General features: G+C 41.5%; 1 protein-coding gene across 1 annotated transcript; it reads right to left on the minus strand.

Annotated features, from left to right (window-relative positions):
- Window positions 1-114: 114 nt before the first annotated feature.
- On the minus strand, window positions 115-18,991 carry LOC121288490 (cytochrome b-c1 complex subunit 2, mitochondrial). Its single transcript, XM_041207028.1, has 14 exons — window positions 18,763-18,991; window positions 14,608-14,697; window positions 13,139-13,288; window positions 11,065-11,129; window positions 9,802-9,858; window positions 9,071-9,195; window positions 7,848-7,945; window positions 7,687-7,744; window positions 6,676-6,771; window positions 5,057-5,256; window positions 4,868-4,948; window positions 3,132-3,208; window positions 2,226-2,379; window positions 115-279 (listed from the first exon to the last, which is right to left on the minus strand). Exons 1-14 carry the CDS (start codon window positions 18,805-18,807, stop codon window positions 196-198), a joined length of 1,380 nt encoding a protein of 459 aa, XP_041062962.1. The 5' UTR covers window positions 18,808-18,991; the 3' UTR covers window positions 115-195.
- Window positions 18,992-22,764: the final 3,773 nt, after the last annotated feature.

Below are 22,764 nucleotides of genomic sequence, written 5' to 3' on the forward strand. Positions count from 1 at the left end.
AAGTAACAGATGCACAAGGAAGTGTCAGGACTATGTTGGTTCTTCAGACGTTGGAGTTTAGATATATGTTTCCTCCCATGACCATTAGCATGTGAATAAAGAATAATGAGCCTGTTTCCTGGAACCATGATATATATTTTATTAGTAGTGACAGTGCCAATACAGCTCTACAGTTGGATGGTTGGAAGAATAAATTTACAATTCATCAAGGAAAGGTGTGTTGGCCAAATTGCCGCTGACTGCCATGGACTTCTTACCAGACACAAACTTCTTTGCAGCCTGAAAAGCAAAGAGAATATATTAGGTGCCTGTACTTAGACATGGTATCACAAGTCTGGTTGCCTCTACCTGGAATAAGCTTCTTAAATAGCAATTTCAAAATCTGAAGTCAACTCTTTCCAAATTTGAGACCCAGCTGGACAGTTGAGTATATTTTGCTATGTTTAATGGCATGTTATAAGTGCAAGTTGTTGTTGGATGGATCAATTCTTTCTTCTCTGTTGTTTGTTTTCAGAGTGACAGCTGAGGCCGTGAATGGTGACAGCACTTTCCAGAGTTTATAATGTCCTTCTCCAAAATACCTGTTCAAACTGTGGAATGCAGTGGAGGGGTCGAATGCCCTGCAATATAAAAGCACCTTTCGACACTGCTATGATCCCAGTAGAAACTGATGGCTTTCAAGAGAAAGGAATCCCCACGATGTCAACAAAGAAAACCGATAGAAAGATTTCACTTTTTAAAACATTTACTGTAACAAACCAACTAAAACCAACCAAATTCAAACAATTAGCAAGTGAAAAATATTTTAAAAAGGCAAGTTCCACTTTAAATAGTCAATACAACAAAGATACATCTCAAATAGTTACAAGCACTTGCATTACTTCCCACATAAATGTGGCGCCACATGCAATCTCAGTCTTTCCAACTCAACCTTTGCAATGTAGGATTCTTTCAATTCTCACTCAATTGATTTGGCCCCAAGATTCATTCACCAGCAGATGTATTCTGTCCGATGTCCCTGGACATGGTTAACACCAACGAGGCACACGTCTACGAACTCGCTTTCACTCAGGTCATGGGGGTCCCGATAGGGTATAGCGTCCCCGGAGACTCCCTTCTCCCTATCCCTTCAAATAGTCTGGTAGGCTCTGGCAATACTGTAACTGTAGCAGTGGGCCTCGTCAAATTCACAATCTCTTGCTCTTCCTGTCTTCGGCTCTCTATCCTTTCCAATACTTTAACACACAGTAACACTATCTCTGCTCTATTCTCAGAGATCTACTGCAACACAAGGATCTGTTCTCAAATGCCAAACAGAAAACTGATCCATTTGTGGACAGCCTTGCTTGTTTCCACTCGTACCAATTCTGTATGTTCTGAACTGTGTGCCACAAAGTCAGGCTGAAATCCAACACCACTGCAATTAGCTTTCTATTTACTCTTTGATTCTTAGCTTTTCTTCCTCATGGCAGCCTCAGGTCACATCTGAATTTCTTGGAGCCTAATGATATCATAATCAGGAAACCAATCAAACCTCTTTCAGAATACTCCCCAGTTCACCTTGGTCTCAAAGGAGACATTACATAAAGAAAATACAGGCTTTTCCCAAAGTTACATGGGTCATCACAGTACACACTGCCCCAGCATTCTCAAAGCACAAGGCTGAGGCCCATAAAGCAAAAAGTATAACTGAGTGGTCCTGCCAACTCAAAAAAGAGTGGAACAGTCAAGAGATGCGACTTTACGGATCTAGTCTGTGCTGAGCCTGCTGATTTCTTGGGCGTACGTAGTCCTTGGTTCAGCATCACATGCTAGACACGCCCAACCTAAGATCATCTCCCCCTCACCACCAGAAAGCTCTGTATTCGTGGGGTGACAAGGTATGGGCAATAAACATCAGTGTCAACCAAGCTTCCCACAAATTATTGAAATATTTTGGCTCAGGCTTTGGTGGCCAGCCACCGGACCCTTGTACTCTGGTCTTATTTCCTGAGAGGTGTACTTGTATCTGGGCATGGGATGAAAGTGGGGCTTAGGGCCAAGCTGTGATCCCCTCCCCACCATGCTGAGCCAAATCATCTGCTGACAGACTGTGTATATATATACACACATACATACAAAAAGGTACAAACTGGCATTCAGTGTCATCATTTGGGGACAGACAATAGGAATAGGGAGGTGAAATGATTCCAGTGTTGTGAATGGTTAATCAAAATTTTACTTACATTCACCACATCATTGATGGACACAGAGTCGACTTGCTGAACCAGATCAGGTATGGGCACATATGCACCAGTTAGCAGTACCTGAGAGCCAATCTCATCCAGCAGTCCATCAGACTGTTCAACCGCCATCAAGCACTTGGCTTTTAGTTGGTTTCTGCAAAATAATCTAGTGTCCATCAAAACTGCACCATGAGAGGAAGCAATGAAATGTTCAAACTGAATATTTTTACATTAGTAGTTTGGATGATCACCCAAAAAAAGTTAAACTTGTTTATATCCCTACTCTGTAACGATTTGAACTGGCAGCAGAAATTAAAACCTGCAGTTCTGCTGGCAGAAGGGTTGGTAATTGGCAAAAGAAGCAGAGGGAGAAGTGAGAATTTTTTAATGTGAATTTATGATAATCTGGCATTCACTGCCTGAAACAGTGATGGAAGCAGATTCAATAGTAACTTACAACCGGGAGTTGGATAAATACATGATGGGGAAAATCTACAAGGCTACAGGGAAGTAGTGGGGGGGAGCAGAACTAATTGTACAGCTTTTTCAGAGTTCCGGCAAGAGCACAATCAGCTGAATGACCTCTTGTGTTGTGCGATTCTACGACCTGAACTTTGTATTCAACTTACTCCTTTCTTCCTTCCCTAATCTGCCAATTCTCTCCTGCTGGTATTCACTTGTTCCTGGGGTGTCTCTTCATTGGCACTGATTGCTCTCCAGAGAAAGGTCATCAAATTGAAATGTTAACTCTGTTTCTTTGTCCACAGATGCTGCCTGACTTGCTGAGTGTTTCCAGCATTTTGTGTTTTTATTTCTAGCCCACAACATAGGATTTACTCTCAATGTCCCTGGATGTGACTTAAACCATTTTATTGTACAAACAGCCGTGTTTGTACAATAGCTTACTTGGCCCGTGTGATATCAGCCTCAGTGACATTTCCTTGAGCAATGGTCTTGACTTCAGATATTGCAGTCTTGATTACCTGCAATTAAAAGTTTACATTTTTCAACAACAAATCTCAAACCAAAACCCAAAATATTTTTGATCATTTAAAAAAAAATTCTTTCATGGGATGTGGGTGTCGGTGTCAAGGCCAGCATTTGCCCACCCCTCATTGCTCTTGAACTGAGTAGCTTGTTAGGTCATTTCAGAAGGCAGTTAAGAGTCAACCATAATACTGTGGATCAAGTCACATGTAGGCCAGACCAGGTAAAGATGGCAGATTATTAAATATCCTATTAAAATACAGTCTTAGTTTTATCAACTGCTAATCAGAGTATTAGATTAAAAGGTTGAAGACACCTATCAAACTGCTTAAAGATGACAAAGAGAACATGGAACTTAATATTGATGCTGATTAGAATATAGGCTTTTCCATAACCTGCAACATAAACTAAAGATCATGCACCTTCACTAGCTTCCTGTAAGCCTTTTCCTTTATAAATTATGTCCACATCTATGATATAAAGCGTCTAAGTAAACATGTTTCAGGTAATTACACCCTCGTCAATGGTGGTGCTGTTGCAGCTTGGTTTTGAATGTTTTAGTCCCTCAGCCAGTCGCGCAGGGAAATTCATGCTCCAACCAGCTCTGCTGCCCGAATTGGAAAACATGTTACTGTTTACAGAAAGAAGGATAGACTTGTATTTATATAGTACCTTTCACAACCTTAGGATGTCCCAAAGTGCTTTACAACCAATCAAGTACTTTTGAAGTGTAGACTGTTTTAATGTTTTAACTGGCAGCAGCCAATTTGTGCACAAGCTCCCACTATAAATAATTGATAATGACTAGATTGTTTTTGTGATGTTTAATTATAAACAGTAATATAAAACTGAATTATTGTACCAAATAAGAACATAATTTATTACTTTAAAATGAGGATGGAATTACATCTGAGTACCTTGTTCCAATTATCCTCTATTCTCTGGGCCATCCTTCACCCAAAAACTACTTTGGTCCTGTGTGTGTGCAATGCCACAAAAAACTGACTAGTAAGTCAAGATTATAATCATCTGTGACCTTGAAAATGTAGTTATGATGTGTGTATAAAAAAATTATTTAGAATTTGGAACACAAACTCAATGCATTCAGCCTAGCAGGTTTATGTTCCACATGAAGCACCTCCACCTCTCTTCATCTCCCTGTCAGCATATCCTTCTACTTCTTTCTCCTTCATGTATTTATCTAGCTTCTCTTGAAATACATCCATGCTATTTTATCTTAAACACACACCATCGTTGAGAGTTCCACATTCTCACCATGCTGAGTAGAGAAGTTTCTCTTGAATTCCCTATTAATTTATTAGTGACTATCCTATATTTATGGCCCACAGCTTTGGATCCTCCCTCTCAAGTGGAAACATCTTCTCTACATCTATTTTATCGAATCCTTTATTATTTTAAAGACCTCTATCAGGTCACCTTTGGCCTCTTTTCTGAGGGAAAAGAGCCCCGGCCTGATCAATCCAACAGGATTTTCCCTTCCATTTCCCCATATAGCAAATGTTATAAATGTCAGTTACAGAACATTGTGATGTAGCTGTGATTTGCAGCTTATATGAACTGAGCAATAGCAGATGGGTAATCATCTGAAAGCTGGCAGATTGTAACAAAAAGGTTACAGCGTTGTTGATACATACGTCACTTGCTGAATCCACCTGTGAGATGGTGTAAATGCCAAACAGCCCAGAGTCAGAGTAACTTGCACTGAATGCTGAAACCTGTTTACAGGAATAAGTTTTAAGTAAAAGCCAGTCTACAATGTGCCAATTCAAAACAAAAATGGATTTAAAACGTGAGATATCATTTGGTGCAGTTACAAAACTCACATCAAACAGCTCTGCATTTTTCTTCATTACCGCCTGATACAACTTGCTGGACACATTACTGCCCCTCTTGATATATGGGCCAGCAGCAAGAACATGCTGGAGGACACTGAACACACGGGCCTCAGGTGTACCAGAGGCTGCACTCTCAGCTACCACAGCCGCATGAACCAGACGGTCATTATTCTGATCACGCATCTCACCTGCAGATACACAAATTAATACACAGGTTATGAAAGTTGAACTTTATCCCAATTAGTTTACATTTCAGCTAAAAAGAAAAAGCACTTTTCTTAAGGAATGTTATGGGGACATTAATATATATGTGTGTGTGTATATAAATATATTATATACACACAAATAAATATATTCTCACACACCACACACACTAACAGCAAGCTATTTCTGCTGTACAACTCTAAGATTCAAATTATACAAGAAACGTACATCAAAACCCAGTGCTGAATAAGGTCAATCTTGGAGGGGTTTTGCTTGTTTAATCTGCACTACTTTGATTGGACTTTATTTTGGCTGTATAGAAGCAACATTAAACTGAAAATTAACTAAAAGTATTCAGCAGGAATTAGCATTTTGGGGTTTTTTTTGTAACAGACTAAATTAATATCTACAGAAGATTAAATGGATGAAATTCAATTCTTGCCCCCATTTAAAATGAATATAACTATTTTAAATCATAATTCAGGATCTACTGGTATCATTAAATAGAATGTAGTGATTGAGATCTGTTGAACTGGGGAATTGAATAGCAACTTGCATTTATATAGCACCTCTAACATAGTAAAACAACCAAGATGCTTCACAGGTCCATTATCAAACAAGATTTAACACCGGATCACATAAGGAGATTTCAGGACAAAAGCTTGGAGATAGAAGTGGCTTTAAGGGGTTGGGGCATGCATGAGTTTAGGGAGAAAATTCCAGGATTTAGGGCCTAGGCACTACAGAGACATTAACAGAACTATCTGATCCTTTTTAGGGGAATTTAGGAACTTAATTCTCCCCTAAACTGGGAGTTCAACAGCTAGGCTGGGACAAAGAGATGCAGAGACACCTTACTGTATATCCTGAAAATATGTGTGGCAAAATTACCTGGCATCATAGTTGAGTAAAGCTGACATAATGAATGTCTCTCAATGGTGACTAAGGATGCAACTCCTGCATTTAATTATCAAAAAAGCTAAGATCTTAAAAGGTCTGTGGCGCAGTGGGTAGGCTCCCTACCTTTGAGGCAGAAACTCTGGGTTCAAGTGTCACTCCAGGACTTGATGACCATGGATGGTGCATTCATATCGTGGCCAAACAGTTGATTGTCAACCTGCAAGTCCTTCCAACCTGACTATGGCTGGGGGTAAGAGCAGGAGACACTCCTGATCAGACACGCTTGATGCATATTGGTGCCCCTTCAAACTATAGCTCCTGGCTTCAGGATAGTGACCTGTTCCAGGAAAAACAAGCTCTGGAAAAGACTCAGGAAGTCTTCTATGTCTAATATTTTTTCAATGGCCATACAATCCACTTAACTTCTCAGTAGATGTATTATGCTGATATATATACTAAACCCCAGACCCTGTACATCTATACACATTGATTACAACGCTTACCTCCACGGAACTTAGGTGCAGCACTAGCTGCACCAGTACCACTCCTCATGTTCAAGTAGTGTTCGCCCACTTGCTTTAATACCGTATGGTTCACACCTGTGGATGGGAAGAGAAGCAACAGTGTAGGTATGCTGGTTGTGCAATCCCACACTACAATAACCCTCTAAGACACCTTCAATATTAAAACAGCTGCTAGAATTAAAATAAAACTGAAGTGAAACACCTGGAGACCAATGGAATTTTTTTTCTTTATTCCATCTTAGGATGTGGGAGTCACTGGCAAGGCCAGCATTTTGTTGCCCATCCCTAGTTGCCCTTGAACTGAATGGCCTGCCGGGCTTTTTCAGAGGGGAGTTAAGAATCAACCACATTACTGCGGGACTGGAGTCACATATAGGCCAGGTCAAGTAAGGATGGCAGATTTCCTTCCCTAAAAGGACATTAGTGAACCAGATGGGTTTTTACGACAATCGATGATAGTTTCATGGTCACCATCACTGACACTAGTTTGATGTTCCAGATTTATTGAATTCAAATTCCACCAGCTGCCATGGTGGGATTTGAACCCATGTCTTTAAATTAATTTGATTACTTTTGATCTGGCAGAATAAATTGCAACAGAGCATACCAGTACTTTAAATATGAATATTTATAAAAACACAATTAGATTATCTATACTTTAAATTTTCTTTTGAGTGTGACAGAGTGCAATACCTCACTACACACCTTATTGTAACCAACTGGGTGTTTAATTTTAAAATCATAACATGCTAAATTCAGATTTGAAAAATACACTGGTTTGTTTCTCAAATGCTGTTTAGAAAGCAAAAACTGAAGAGCTGCATTTTTGTAGCATCTTTCACAACCTCAGGTCATCCCAAAGCACTTCAAAGCCAATTAAGTATTTTCGAAGTGTAGTCATTGTTTTGTGATAGAAAAAAGTTGTCAAGAAACAAACTCACAAAAAGGAGCATTGAAAACTATAACTTATTATGCTAATGTGATGCTTACCCAGCCCTACGAGAGCCATCCTTCCACTTGTAAAATTGTTTTGCACAAACTCGTGCAGCTATGGAGACATCAAGAGTCATGCACATATTAGAGAGAATCATCAAAGTTTTGTTTCTTTTAAAGATTTTCTTTGTGAAGATTATTTTGTGTTTTATTCTTACCTGATCCACTGTGTGATGACCAATCATAAATTTAGGACAGTAAAGGGGGTTGCTCAGGGCGTTACGGTAAGCAGCTGAATGCAGATTCTCCAGAACACCTATAAAAGAAAAATCAAATGCACTTGCTTTCCACATCTGAATGCTCTCCAGAAAACCATGATTGTTTCCTCAGCAAGAACACAGAATTACTCATGAGGCATTATGACATAGAACATACTGCACAGGCCATTCAGCCCAACTGGTCTATGCTGATGTTTATACTCTACAATGTCCTTCCCCCACCTCATCTCACCCTATCAACATATTCTTCTATTCCTTTCTCATGTACTTCATCTAGCTTCTCTTTAACTGCATCTATGCTATTCACCTCAACTATGCCATGTGGTATGAGTGCTACATTCCAAAAACAAAAGTTTGACAAATATATTAACAAAAAAGATCATTTCTAACCATACCAGACTATGACATATTGCATATGTACATCCACTGTCCCTTACCTGTGCTTAATTTATGTAGCACTCTTGCTTAACATTAAATTACTGACATGCCATTCTTCCATCGTTGCTGGGTCAAAATCCTGGCATTGCCCACCTAATGGCACTGTGGGAGTACCTTCACCACATAAACTGCAGTTCAAGCAGGTGACTCATCACCACCTTCCCAATGGCAACTGGCTTTGGGCAACAAATCCCACATCCCAAGAATGATACAGTGCAAGAGGAGGCCAGTCAGCCCATCCTGCATATGCCAGCTGAATAAAGATATATGTAAAACCAGCCTCGGAGAGGACTCAGGCAGTGAGAAAGGGTTCTTCCTCTGTATAATCTTCTGTTTTTGTTTGGCTAAGCAGCAACACCTTAGCAGTTATTGACTGACAAGGCCTCCCTGTTATATTTGCAAGGAAATCCCTATACATTTAAATACTGAAGTATCTTAGGGAGGTGACTGCCAATAACATTAGTGATGAGGGCTGTGGTGTAGTTGTGTTGGAAGGATCAGCTACCTCCACAGGATCAAGTTTAATGCTTCAGTCTGCAAGGATACTAACCTAAGCTTAAACCTAACCTAACGTAACTTACTAAACAGCTCACCCAGCTGCCAGTAAACACTAGGTTCAGTGGTGGTCTAGAAGCAGTGTTACAATGGCACTGATTCACAAATAAAATCAGCATTGCAGACCAGTTGTTTTAATATCTGCCCAACACATGTCTTTCAAATCTCACCTATTTGTGGATTCTGAAAAGCGACTGCTCTGTCCAGTTCCAGTTTTGGAGGGAGTTCCGATAGTTCCCACGGCCTGAACTCCTGGGCAGCAGTAACATTGATCAGATACTCCATTACTGTGTCACTGAGAGGAAAAATATCAGGGGCTAGATATCCACAACAATTTGCATTCATATTGGGCAGAAAACAATGTGGAAAGTGACCCAGGAGTCAGCCAAGAGAGGGGGAAAGCAGATTAAAAAACAAAAATGAAGTATGGATCTGCAGCCAGAGCGAGAGGCTGGAGTTACGATAGTTTGGTGTACAAGTTATCAGTGTGTATTATCTACAAACCATCATCTATTACAAGCGAGTGGCAGAAAGGTCTTGTACCAGTTGGTGCTGAACAGTCCACCTAACACAAAGAGGGTGCAGTGTGGCATCAATTGAGGATGTTAAAACTTGCAAGAACATAATAAAATTAAATCAGTAGATGGTAGCTCATAATAATTTTAAACCTGAGATGCATAAGTTTTTGCTAGACAAGGGTATAAAAGGAAATGGAGCCAAGGCAAGTAGATGGAGTTAAGATGCGGATCAGCCGTGGTCTCATTGAATTGTGGAACAGGCTTGAGAGGCTGAATGGGCTGCTCCTGTTCCTATGCTTTAAAGCCAATGATTTTTGTAAAATTCTAATCTTTAAAAAGGTGTGAAAAGCAGAGGCTGTCTATAAAACGTGTCTAATACTCACACACAGTCTCGCATACATTCCACTGCATAGATCATGTTTTCCCTCGTAGATGTCACACTGCAAAAGCAGAAATGGCCAGTAATTTCTGGATGAAATTAAACTAAAGTCAGCTGAAGATCAGAGATGCCTTTGTAAACCCTCTTAAACATTTCTAGCAATTAATCTATTTGCTACATAGCAACACAGGGAAATTCAAACACTTTTGATCTACAGAAAAATAGTTTCAGGATTAAAACAGGCAAGGGTATATTTTCAGTAACTGCGGCCAGGTGGGTCAGACACTGAAATCTGTGGTTCAATGAGATGCAAACTTAAATTAAGGGGTATTATTAAACTTGTTCTGCAATAGGATTTCCAGGAAGCAAATATTCACATCAAACTGAGTGAAACTGGGACTATCTTCACAAATTGGATGCAATCTATTTAGAACCAAAAACTGGGAGACTGGGCAATACGTATGTTGCTGAAATGAAAATTTCTGGTGTGTGCTGCCTGTAAGAGTCCAATGTGAGATGACTTTGGCCAGTCTCAACCAGTCCCCAGTGGATATGGACCCACAGCAGAAAAAAAATTGTCATCGTTTGTCACCAAACTGGCAAGTTCAATCAGACAGGCTGTAATAGCTGGTGTAGGGAAGAGTTCTGGAAATATAATGCATCGAGACAGTTGTAGCGCACAGGATGTTTGTGTTCTGCATCTAAGCCATGCAATATCTGACCCTGAGGCTAAAAAGGAAGAATTTGCATTGATATAAAGCCTTTCACAACGTCATGACATCCCAAAGTGCTTTACAGCCAGTTAAGTAGGTTTTGAAGTGTTGTCACTGTTGACTGAAACGGGACAACAAATTTGTGTACAGCATGAACCCAAAAACAGAAACGAGGTAACGACCAGATAATTTTTTTTATATACAAAAGTGATGTTGGTTGAAGCGTAAATGTTGGTGAGAACTTGCCTGCTCTTCTTTGAATAGTATCACTGGATCTTTAAACTGTGGTACCATATACTCTCTCAGGTGGACACTAATGTTTCACCCAAAAGATGGTGCCTCCGATAATCCAGCACTGCCTCAGTATTGTACTGGGAGTGTCAGCCTGCAGTTTGTGTTCAAGCCTGTGGAATGGGACTTGAACTCATAACCTTCCGATTTAGAGACATGAGTTCTACCCATCGAGGTAGGACTACCCGATTCCAGCCCATCAGGGAAAATGACCCACTGCCGATACAGAATTTGAGCTGAAAACATGAAATAAATACACTTACCTCAGGCAGCCTCCTACAGCTTCTATGCCACGGGTTATTCTAAATGACGAAGCTCCCTTTGTGGTCTGTAAAACGGAAGAAGCTTTGGTTAAAACCAAAAGAGTATGGTTGTTAATGGAGATCTATACCCTAAATTCAATATAAAAATGAAAAAATTACATATTTTAAAATGTTATAAAATTAATCTCTATTAATAAAGTACATTAAAGGATGCAGGGACTGCAACTGGAGGATTCAGTGTGTGCACTAAGATCGCACTTTGCTGAGGGACCAACAGATAGTGACAGTGTGCTATGTAGAGGATAATTCATAGCCAAGACCATTCTTCAAGGCAGTAATACACCAAACCGTTTGTGAAGTTAACCGATGTGTCCTGATTCCTGTGTTTTGATATATAGAGGCTTCATTTCACATCATTAATACTATTGGCAGAAAATCAGCTAGGGATTTGTTCTTGATCAATATTCCAATAATTCCTGCTCCTGATCAATATCCAGTGATTCCTGCTAGAAAGTTCACATGTATGGAGATCAGCTGAGGCCATGATCAGACTTTGTTGTGATGCCCAACAGAGTCGAATAGTCTGGCAACATTCACTCTCCAGAATCACACATATGAAATGGCCATGTGGGCAAAGAGCCAGAGAATTGCCAGCACCAAGAGAATCATATCCCAACTAGTATAAGTGGCAGATGGAATTTAACCCTGAAAAGTGTGAGGTGATACATTTTGGAAGGAGTAATTTGACAAGGATGCTTTAGTGACTGGAAGCCAGTGTCCAGTGGCATACCACAGGGATCTGTGTGCTCGGTCCCCTATTACTTGTCCTTTATATAAACAACATAGATGACTGTGGGGGGTAGGATTAGTAAGTTTGCAGATGGCACAAAGATTGGCCGGGTGGTTAATAGTGAGGTTGAGTGTCTTGGGCTACAGAAGGATATAGACGAGATGGTCAAATGGGCAGATAAGTGTCAGATGGAATTTAACACTGAAAAGTGTGAGGTGATACACTTTGGAAGGAGTAATTTGACAAGGAAGTATTCAATGACCAGCATTACACTAGGAAGTTCTGAGGAACAAAGGGACCTTGGTGTGTGTGTCCATAGATCTCTGAAGACGGAGGGGCATGTTAGTGGAGTGGTGAAAAAGGCATATGGAACACTTGCCTTTATCAATCGAGGCATAGATTACAAAAGTAGGGAGGTCATGTTGGAGTTGTATAGAACCTTGGTGAGGCCACAACTGGAGTAGTGTGTGCAGTTCTGGTCGCCACATTATAGGAAGGATGTGATTGCACTGGAGGGGGTGCAGAGGAGATTCACCAGGACGTTGCCTGGGATGAAACATTTAAGTTATGAAGAGAGGTTGGATAGACTTGGGTTGTTTTCGTTGGAACAGAGAAGACTGAGGGGCGACCTGATCGAGGTGTACAAGATTATGAGGGGCATGGACAGGGTGGATAGGGAGCAGCTGTTCCCCTTAGTTGAAGGGTCAGTCACAATGGGGGCATAAGTTCAAGGTGAGGGGCAGGAGGTTTAGGGGGGATGTGAGGGAAAACTTTTTTACCCAGAGGTTGGTGACGGTCTGGAATGCGCTGCTGGGAGGGTGGTGGAGGCGGGTTGCCTCACATCCTTTCAAAAGTACCCAGATGAGCACTTGGCACGTCATAACATTCAAGGCTATGGGCCAAGTGCTGGTAAATTGGGTTAGGTAGGTAGATCAGGTGTCTTTCACGTGTCAGTGCAGACTCGATGGGCCGAAGGGGCTCTTCTGCACTGTGAGATTCTGTCATTGGGAGAAAGGGTGGGGACAGGTATGTAAACCTGGAGGTGGGGGGGTAAATGCTACCTTGTGATATCAAGTAACAGGCATTACTCACACAAACATAACAGTAAACCATTCAGTTCAATAAGACTGTTTAAAATAATCTACCCACTCAGGATGGTGAGAGCAACACAATATATTTCAATGCTTTAAAACAGATGGCTTAGCGAGAAATAAATCTTGAAAAAGTGTTTCAAAGGTGAAAAGTTGTTCCAAATGCTAAGCTTTTTAATAAAAATTAACTCACCAAGTTTGCTGCGAGGCGAAGGGCATGGGTGATGCCCAAGTTATTGGCACTCTCATATCTGCTGCCTGCCTTTATAAAGACTCCAATCTTTGACGTTGGTGAGTAGTTCTCTAGGGAGGCAATTACCAACCCATTTGGCAATTTGGACACCTGTAGGAGAAAAATTGAGCTCCTGTGAAGACTAGATCCTTATATTAAATTTAAAATCCTGAGCCTACATGAATTTTCAACGTAATTTCCTGTTATGATTTTTGGTCACACTTTTATCTCAACATTAAAATTGCTTATTTAATAACCTATGATTGAATTCTCCTATGTGAACTTGTCCTGATGATATGGTAGTTGGAGGCTGTAGCTACTAGATGGTGTTTTAGTCCCGTTTTATCTAACACACTGGAAAATACATGTACAAAATAATAGGACTTCAGTTTATTAACTGGACAGTGAAATAAACACAGATCATCAGAGATTTGAGCATATAATCTTGGCTGACATCTTAGGGTATTATTGAAGGAGTCCTGAACTTCAGAGTGTAATCCAAAAGATGGCATTTGAGGTTCCATTTACCAGTTCAAACAAGAGCTGGGGAGTTCTCCCAAAGCCCTGGCCAACATTTATTTATCAACCAACGTTACCAACAAACAGAATATCTGATCATTCATTTCACTGCTGTTTCTGGGACCTTACTGTGCTCAAATTGGCTACCATATTTTCCTACGTTACAATCATAACCACAGTTCAAAGGAAATACCCTAGATGTGAAGCACTTTGAGTCAACTCGAGGACATGAAAGGTACATTTAAATTATCAGGACACATAGACAGTGTCATTGTTTAACTCAGTGCAAAGTATTTCTAATATTGTATTCCAATTGCTTTTCCACCATAATTTGTCTCTTTCCATTCCTCTCATGAAAGTACCGATGCCTTGCTGGGTGGTTCCATAGGGCCCATACTCCCTCTGGTGTTGTGCTGCGATGGTCAATCATCACGCGCAATTCTAGATAGCGAGGGAACTGAAAAACCACAACCACGTCCTTAACCCCGTTCTGGCAAAAGTTAGTTAACTCAGCACCAACAGAACAATAAACCCTTGACTTTTTGGTCTACAAACTCAGCTATTCACCAGATCAATGAACCAAGTTCAAACATCTTAAATTTGTTTTTTTTCCTGTATCTTGTGAACAGTGATCAAAAGAGGTACAAATGCTCAGGTCTCGTTAAGCTTCTTAAACAGCAAATTGAAGTAATGATTAGGATTATAGTAACACAAAGTGCAGGCTGCAAGCAATCTCAGTGGTGTGCAGCACACTGTTGCAATATACCTTAGGGCACCTCCATGGACATCATCTGAGGGCAATCTGCTCAAGGTGGCGCAAAGCCTTGGTGCCACTGAAGCGTTCGCTCAAAAAGATGGTCAAGGTGGAATCACACTTCTGATATAGAAGCCGTGACTAGTTATTCACTGACCTGCAGTTCCTGAGGTGGAAGGTGTGTTTTGTCTGCAGCTGCTGTAAACTCATACTTAGGCGCAGCTTTGGGTGAATAAAGTCTCTTCGTCTGAAATCAAAAATTCATACGAGCATTAGCAATCAATTAAAAGGTCAGAAAGGTATCCTGGATAACTCAGTGAAGGTTTTTGCTCCATTTGTTTTTAATATTTATTTAAATAGTGGAAGAAACTAAAGCTCCATTTCATAACTCATGGTTATAAGGAAAATCCCTAGCCCAAAATCTGGGGAAGCTGATTTTTTAGTGATTATAACCCATGACAAACTTTTACAAAAGCAACATGATGCAGATGCTGGGATTCTGAAATAAAAACAGAAAATGCTGCAAATACTCAGCAGGCCTGGCAGCATCTGTTGACAGACAAACCGAGTTAATATTTTACACCATCATTCCTTTTTCCATTTAATCCCTCCTGTCTTCCACTTTACCACAGGCTTTCATTTCTGTTTTTCCCACCCCTTCCATGCCTCTGCGCTTGCTCAAAATCTGTTACACTGATAATTCTTTCCAGTTCTGTTGAAAGGTCATCGGCCTGAAACATTAACTCTGTTCCTCTCTCCATAGATGCTGCCTAACCCTCTGAGTATTTCCAGTTTATTCAGTTTTAATCATTACTAATTACCATTAAAAGTTTAATTAATGGTACAATACAGACCACATAAACTGTTCTTCAAAAGAGCTTTCTTACTGCAGCAATTTTTTTCAGCTTCAGCTACTTATCCTGGCCCACGGTGGAAGGTGAATGGACATCCTGCTCAAGTCTCCATCACTGCTGTTCTGAGTGACAAGAGGCCAAGGACAGCTCTCTTTCTTCTGACCTCCCTCAGCTCCTCTTTACAGTGCAGACCTCAACACAGGAACTCAATGTAGAGTGTACCACCGCTTCATGGTACAACTCTGTGTTACACCACAACAAGGATTTTGTTTAAACTGGTTCGTTTTCTCCATGTTAAATAGGCTTTTAAAGCCATATTGGTCTTCATCTACCAGTTGTGAGTCAAAGATCAACCATCTTTAAAAAACAAACCAGAATATAGAAATGACAAGTTAAGAAGCCATTTGGCTTGGACTGCCTGTGCTGTTGCTAACTATTCAACTGCAGTTATCTGCTCCAATCTCCTTTCCCATTATTATTTCTATTGCAGTCTATTCCTAACATATCAAAATATTGTGGAAGCTGGAAATCTGAAACAAAAACAGAAAATGCTGGGAAAACTCAGCAGGTCTGGCAGCATCTGTGGAGAAATTTCTCCATAGCATCTCTCCTCAGGTGCTGCCAGACCTGCTGAATTTTTCCAGCATTTCCTGACCTATCAAAGACTTGTTCTCTAAGAAAATAATATTAATTATTAATTCAAACAGCAGTTAGTTATAGAAATTAACCAACTTTGACTTCACTATTGTAGGCTGCTCTTTACTATCTAATTTCTTTTTTAGTTATACAAGAAACCTGCTTCAATAACCACTTGTCATTCCCTGTCCTCATGAACCTCAGTGTAAAGTAATTTCCAACTTCGCTCTTCTTCTAATGATAACCTAGTCTATGTTCCCTCATTACTGACCTGACAACCAACAGAAACAAGCTGTTACCATTTACCCTCTCTAAATCTCCACTAGATGCCCCATAACTGTTCCAATTTAGTGAATCTTCACTGACACCTTTCTATATATTGAATATCATTCCTAGAAAAAGGTGTCCAGAACCGTATGCAATATTCCAACATGATCTGGCCAATGTCTTGGGTAAATTCAACAAAAATTCCTTGATTTTATATTCAATGCCCCACTACATAAAACCCATCTGTATGTTGTGATTCTTAATTCTTGCCTTTACTGTGCCACAAGTAGTCAAAATTGAGTTGATATAGGATGGTAACATCTTTTTTAAAATTCATTTACAGGATGTGGGCTTCGCTGGCTAGGCCAGCATTTATTGCCCATCCCCAAATGCCCTTGAGAAGCTGCCTTCTTGAACCGCTGCAGTCCCTATGCTGAAGGAACACCCACAGTGCTGTTGGGAGTTCCAGGATTTTGACTCAGCAACAGTGAAGGAACGGTGATATATTTCCAAGTCAGGATATTTCCAAGTAGCTTGAAAGGGAACTTCCAGGTGGTGGTGGTTCCATGTACATGCTGCCCTTGTCCTTCTAGGTGGTAGCGGTCATGGGTTTCAAAGGTGCTGCCTAAGGAGTCTCGGTGAGTTTCTGCAGTGCATTATGTAGATGGTACACATTGCTGCCACTGTGTGTCAGCGGTGGAGGGAGTGAAAGTTTGTGGAAGGGGTGCCAATCAAGCAGGCTGCTTTTTCCTGGATGGTGTCAAGCTTCTTGAGTGTTATTGGAGCTGCACTCATCTGGGCAAGTGGAGAGCATTCCATCACACTCCTGACTTGTGCCTTATAGATGGTGGATAGGCTATGGGGAGTCAGGGGGTGGGTTACTCGTGGTAGGATTCCTAGCCTCTGACCTGCTCTTGTAACCACAGTATTTATATGGCTAGTCCAGTTCAGTTTCTGGTCAACGGTAACCCCCAGGATGTTGATAATGGGGGATTCAGTGATGGTAATGCCATTGAATGTCAAGGAGTGATGGTTGGAGATGGCCATTGCCTGGCACTTGTGTGGCATGAATGTTACTTGCCGGCCCAAGCCTGGATATTGTCCAGGTCTTGCTAATTTTGGACATGGACTGCTTCAGTATTTGAGGAGTCATGAACATTGTGCAATCATATTGAAATATATAAGATCCTGAGGGTACTTGACAAGGTGGGTGCTGAAAGGATGTTTCCCTTTGTGGGAGAGACTAAAACTAGGGGACACTGTCTTAAATGGGAAACCCCTTATTTTTAAACTGGGGTGAAGAGAATTTTTTCCCTCAGAGGGCTGTGAGTCTTTGGAAATCTCTGCCTTGGAGAGCAGTGGAGGCAGGGTTATTGAATATTTTTAAGGCAGATAGATTCTTGAATAACAAGGGAGTAAATTGTTATCGGGGAACGTGGGAATGTGGAGTTAGGGCCACAATCAGATCAGCCACGACCTTATTGAATGGTGCTGCAGGGCTCCAGTGGCCAACTGGCCTCCTCCTTCTCCTAATTCATATATTCGTGTGTATTGTTGATGCAAAGCAAAATTTAGATGAACATTAAATGACAATCTAACTACATTTATCGATGAATAATCAGTCTAACAAATACTGCAAAGGTAAAAGCAAAATACTGCAGATGCTGGAAATCAGAAACAAAAACAAGAATAGTTGGAAAAACTCAGCAGGTCTGACAGCATCTGCGAGAGGAATACAGTTAACGTTTGGAGTCCAGATGACTTCTCATCAGAACTAATAAATATAGAAATGAGGTGAAATATAAGCTGGTTGAGGGGGGTGGGACAGGTAGAGCTGGATAGAGATAGAGGCAAAGAAGAGATTGCCAAAGATGTCATAGACAAAAGGACAAAGGTGTGTTGACGGTGGTGATATGGGCAAAGACAAAGATGCTTAACATTTTTGGTGAAAGTAGAGTTTCCCTCGCCATCCCAAAATAGTCACTTAAATTAGAAATATAAAACAGGAGGCCCTGTCAGTACAAGATTTGTGCAGCTGGTGTTATATAAAAATAACCTTTGCAATGTCAAAACCCTACATAGGTACTAGCTGCATTTAGTGAATGCGGAAATATAGTAGCGCATTTTTTTAAAGGCATAATTTTGTAGAGATCATGGAAGAGAGGGATTCGGGGTTTCTGACTGGTTTAACTGAGCGCAGAGGTTGGAGTTTCTAATTCACCCAGTGGGGATGACCTTGAGTAATCTCACAACACCGGCCCCATTAGCCAGCTCTCCCGGTGACCGGGCTTCCACTGGGGCTGGAGATACTGAGGATCCGGATGGGTTCAGGACCGAGTCCGAGCCGGCGCGGGGGGGGGGGGGGGGGGGGGCGAATGAGGGGAGGCGCTGAGGCTCCGAGTATCCGCTCCTACTTGGGCAGCGCCTTAGGCCTCAACGGCACCTCACCAGGGTCACCGGTAATTTTCCCTTCTCTACAGACACCGGACCAAGGGCTTTTTGGTCGAGTAGCAAGTAACCTGTCCCTTGGCGCAGATACGGATCGAGATACTTACGACAAGATTTGCGAGCGCAGAATTCACTCCCTTCGCCGACCTCATCGTCTCAACAGCGGCACTCACCAGCGGCCAGATCTGTGACCCACACAATATGGCGACTCACCAGCGACCAAAGATCTGTGACCCACACAATATGGCGACTCACCAGCGACCAAAGATCTGTGACCCACACAATATGGCGACTCACCAACGACCAGAATCTGTGAACCACACAATATGGCGGCTCACCAAGGAGCGGCTTTGGAACATGCCCAATATGGTAGTTGATTGTTCTTGATAAAGCAATAAAGCAGCTGCTCTTCTGGAAACTCGCTCACAAGAGACTCCCAGGAGGTCAGCAAAAACACTTAAGGGAAACTCAAAGCATCCCTCATATATTTTCATGTACTCATGGGAGTCTCTGGCTTGTGACTGACCAAAATGCAGGAGGTTATTTGAGAAGGCACTGAACACATTGAGTAACTTTGTCAGGAGCATGCAGAGGCAAAGTTGAGGCATGAGAGAGAGAGCATAAAAGCTGTCAAAGAAACACCTAATCTACTCGACCCATCAGGCATCACCACCCTGCATGTGGCAGAGTCTGCAGATCGCACATTGGACATATTAAACATCTCGGAACCCATCGAACTGGAATGGAAGCTTACTTCAATCCTGAGGGACTGATAAGATTCATAGGCACATACAGCACAGAAGGAGGCCATTCGGCCCACTGTGCCTGTGCCGGTCAACAAAGATGTGACTATACTAATCTCATTTTCCACGCTTGGACCATATTTAACATATATATTTATATATATATTTATATATATATATATATATTTAACATATATAACAGCCAATGTTAAATCACGGGTGGCAGTCGGTTCCATACACGCCCGGTGAGGTAAAAATCTTGCCCCATGTTGGTACAAGCGACACAATCCGACTAAGAAAGAGGATCTGCTTAGGGGTTATGGTAGCAAGGGTCTAAATATAGAAAAAACTGAACCACAAAGGTAATAATCTCTGGATTACTACCTAAACCACAAGCAGACTGACATAGGGTATATAAGAGCAGAGAGTTGAATGCAAATTTTGGAGGCTATGGCAACGCAAGTGAATACCTAAATTCTTCTTAAATGTTATGAGAGTTTCTGACTCAACCACCCTTTCAGGCAGTGAGTTCCAGACTCCCACCACCATCTGGGTGAAAAAATTTCTCCTCAACCCCCCTCTTAGCCTTCTACCTCTTACCGTAAATCCATGCCCCCTGATTATTCACCCCTCTATTAATGGAAAAAGTGCCTTCCTATCCATGCCCCTCATAATCTTATACACCTCTATCAGATCCCCACTCAACCTTCATTGCTCCAAGGAAAACAACCCCAGCCTATCAAATCTTCCCTCATAGCTCAGACCCTCCAGCTCAGGCAGCATCCTGGTAAACCTCCTCTGCACCCTCTCCAGTGCAATCACATCCTTCCTATAATGTGGTGACCAGAACCGCATGCAGTACTCCAGTTGTGGCCTAACCAGCATATTATACAGTTCCAGCATAACCCCCCTGCTCTTGTATTCTACACCTCAGCTAATAAAGGCAAGTATATCATATGCCTTCTTAACCACCTTATCCACCTGCCTTGCTACCTTCAGGAATCTATGGATATGCACACCAAGGTCCCTCTGATCTTCAGTACTTTCCAGGGTCCTACCATTCATAGTGTAATCCCTTGCCTTGTTAGCCCTCCCTAAGTGCATTATCTCAAACTTTTCCGGCTTGAATTCCATTTGCCACTGCTCTTCTCACCTGACCAGTCCATTGATATCCTTCTGCAGTTTACAGCTATCCTCCTCACTATTTACCACCCTAGCAACTTTCATGTCGTCCGCGAACTTCTTGATCATACCCCCTACATTTAAGTCCAAATCATTTATGTACATCACAGACAGCAAGGGCCCCAGCACCGAGCCCTGCGGAACCCCACTCAAAACGAACTTCCAGTCACAGAAAGATCCCTCTACCATCTCCCTCTGCTTCCTGTCTCTCAGCCAATTTTGGATCCACCGTGCCACTTTGCCTTGGATCTCATGGGCTCTCACTTTCTTAACCAGTCTGCCATGAAGGACCTTATCAAAAGCCTTGCTATTGTCCATGTAGACCACATCAATTGCATTACGCTCATCAACATTCCTGGTTACCTCCTCAAAAAATTTGATCAAATTTGTCAAATACGACCTTCCCTTAACAAATCCATGCTGACTATCCCTGATTAAACCGTGTCTCTCCAAGTGCAGATATATTCTGTCCCTCAGAATTCTTTCTAGTAATTTCCCCACCACCAAGGTTAGACTGGCCTGTAATTTCTGGTCTATCCCTTCCTCCCTCTTTTAATAATGGGACAAAGTTAGCAGTCCTCCAGTCCTCTGGCACCTCACCTAGCCAGAGAGGATTTGAAAATTACTGCCAGGGCCCTTAATATCTCTAAGGAGAGAAGCTCCTCACACATACAGGATGACAGCTCACCAGTGACTTGCATTTGGTACAAAAAATATGGCGGCCCCTACCACCGCCAAAACTCATATAATACAGGGTGACCAACTGCCCCAGATTCTATGGGACAGTCTTGTATTTGAGGCATTTGTCCTGTTTCCTGTGTCTTGTTTGCTGCTAGGACACGGTTTGTTCCATGTTTTTAATCCATGATTTTCGTACAGGTGCAGTATGCACTTGTGCACTGTGCTGTACTCCTGGTAGCCCGCTCTCAACAGGTTTGCCAGCACCCACCCCATGCCACCCCCTCACTCATACAGTCCACATGCCAAAGTGTCCCTTAATTTTTTTTTCCCTGAGAGTTGGTCATCTGACATAATTTGGCAGCAGTTGCCCTTCCCACACTATGTGGAGGCACCAGTCAATCACTGGCAAGTAATGTTTAAAGGTCCTTATGAACTGCTCTCTGGATTTATACTATAATTTCTTGGATTATATGTAAAGTCTAATGTGTGCCTGTGACCTGCATTTTACTGTATCATCTGCTATATATGTTGTATTGTGTGTCTACTGGATTACACTATGTGATTTAAGACTGAGATAAGGAGAATTTTTTTCTCTCAGAGCGTCTTTAGTCTGTGGAATTCTCTTCCACAGAAGGCAGTGGAGGCTGGGTCATTGAATATATTCAAGGCTGAGTTAGACAGATTTTTGATCAACAAGGGAGTCAAGAGTTATGGGGGCAGACAGAAATGTGGAGTTGAGGCCACAGCCAAATCAGCCATGATTTTATTGAACAGTGGAGAAGGCTCGAGGGGCCAAATGGTCTACTCCTGCTCCAATGATAATATCAAATTATACTCTGCATATATAAATCATACTAAAATTGCAGATGTTAGAAATCTAAAACAAAAATAGAAACTACTGGAAACATTCAACAGACCAGTTAACATCTGTGGATAAAACAGATTAGCTAATATTTTAAGTATAGACTCTTGGTTACAACTGGCTATCATTGATGTAACTTGTTGGTTTTCTCGACACATGTTGATTTCCATGCTTCTGGCATTTTCTGTTTTTGTTGTAAAATCCTGCATCCTTACTTGGAAGAATACCAATTCTATTACATTAATTTATTATTGAAAAGCTTGTATAGGGCATGCACTTCCCGTTGATAAACTTTATTTCCAGTTCTCATAACTTTTGGTCATACTTTTATGCAAAAATTTACCATTGTATATTGCTGTTTGTAAAAAAACACTCTCAAGACACTCTGAAGCTCTCCTTGAAGCGTGGCAGCATTGACATTAATGACTGAGAGGAGCTTGCTACCAATTGCTCGAAACTAGTCCATCAAGCTCCATTATGCTTTGAGTTCAAATGCCTGAGCGATAAGGCAGAGCAGTGACAGAGAAAGAAAGAAAGGAAAGGAAGTAAATCCTGTGCTCCGGATCCCACCAACTTGTGGGATGTCTTGCCCTATGTGCCCAAAGATCTGCAGGTTGAGGATCAGTCTGTTCAGTCACATG

Source organism: Carcharodon carcharias, chromosome 15 (assembly GCF_017639515.1).
Source record: "Carcharodon carcharias isolate sCarCar2 chromosome 15, sCarCar2.pri, whole genome shotgun sequence".
NCBI classification, from domain to species: Eukaryota; Metazoa; Chordata; class Chondrichthyes; order Lamniformes; family Lamnidae; genus Carcharodon; species Carcharodon carcharias.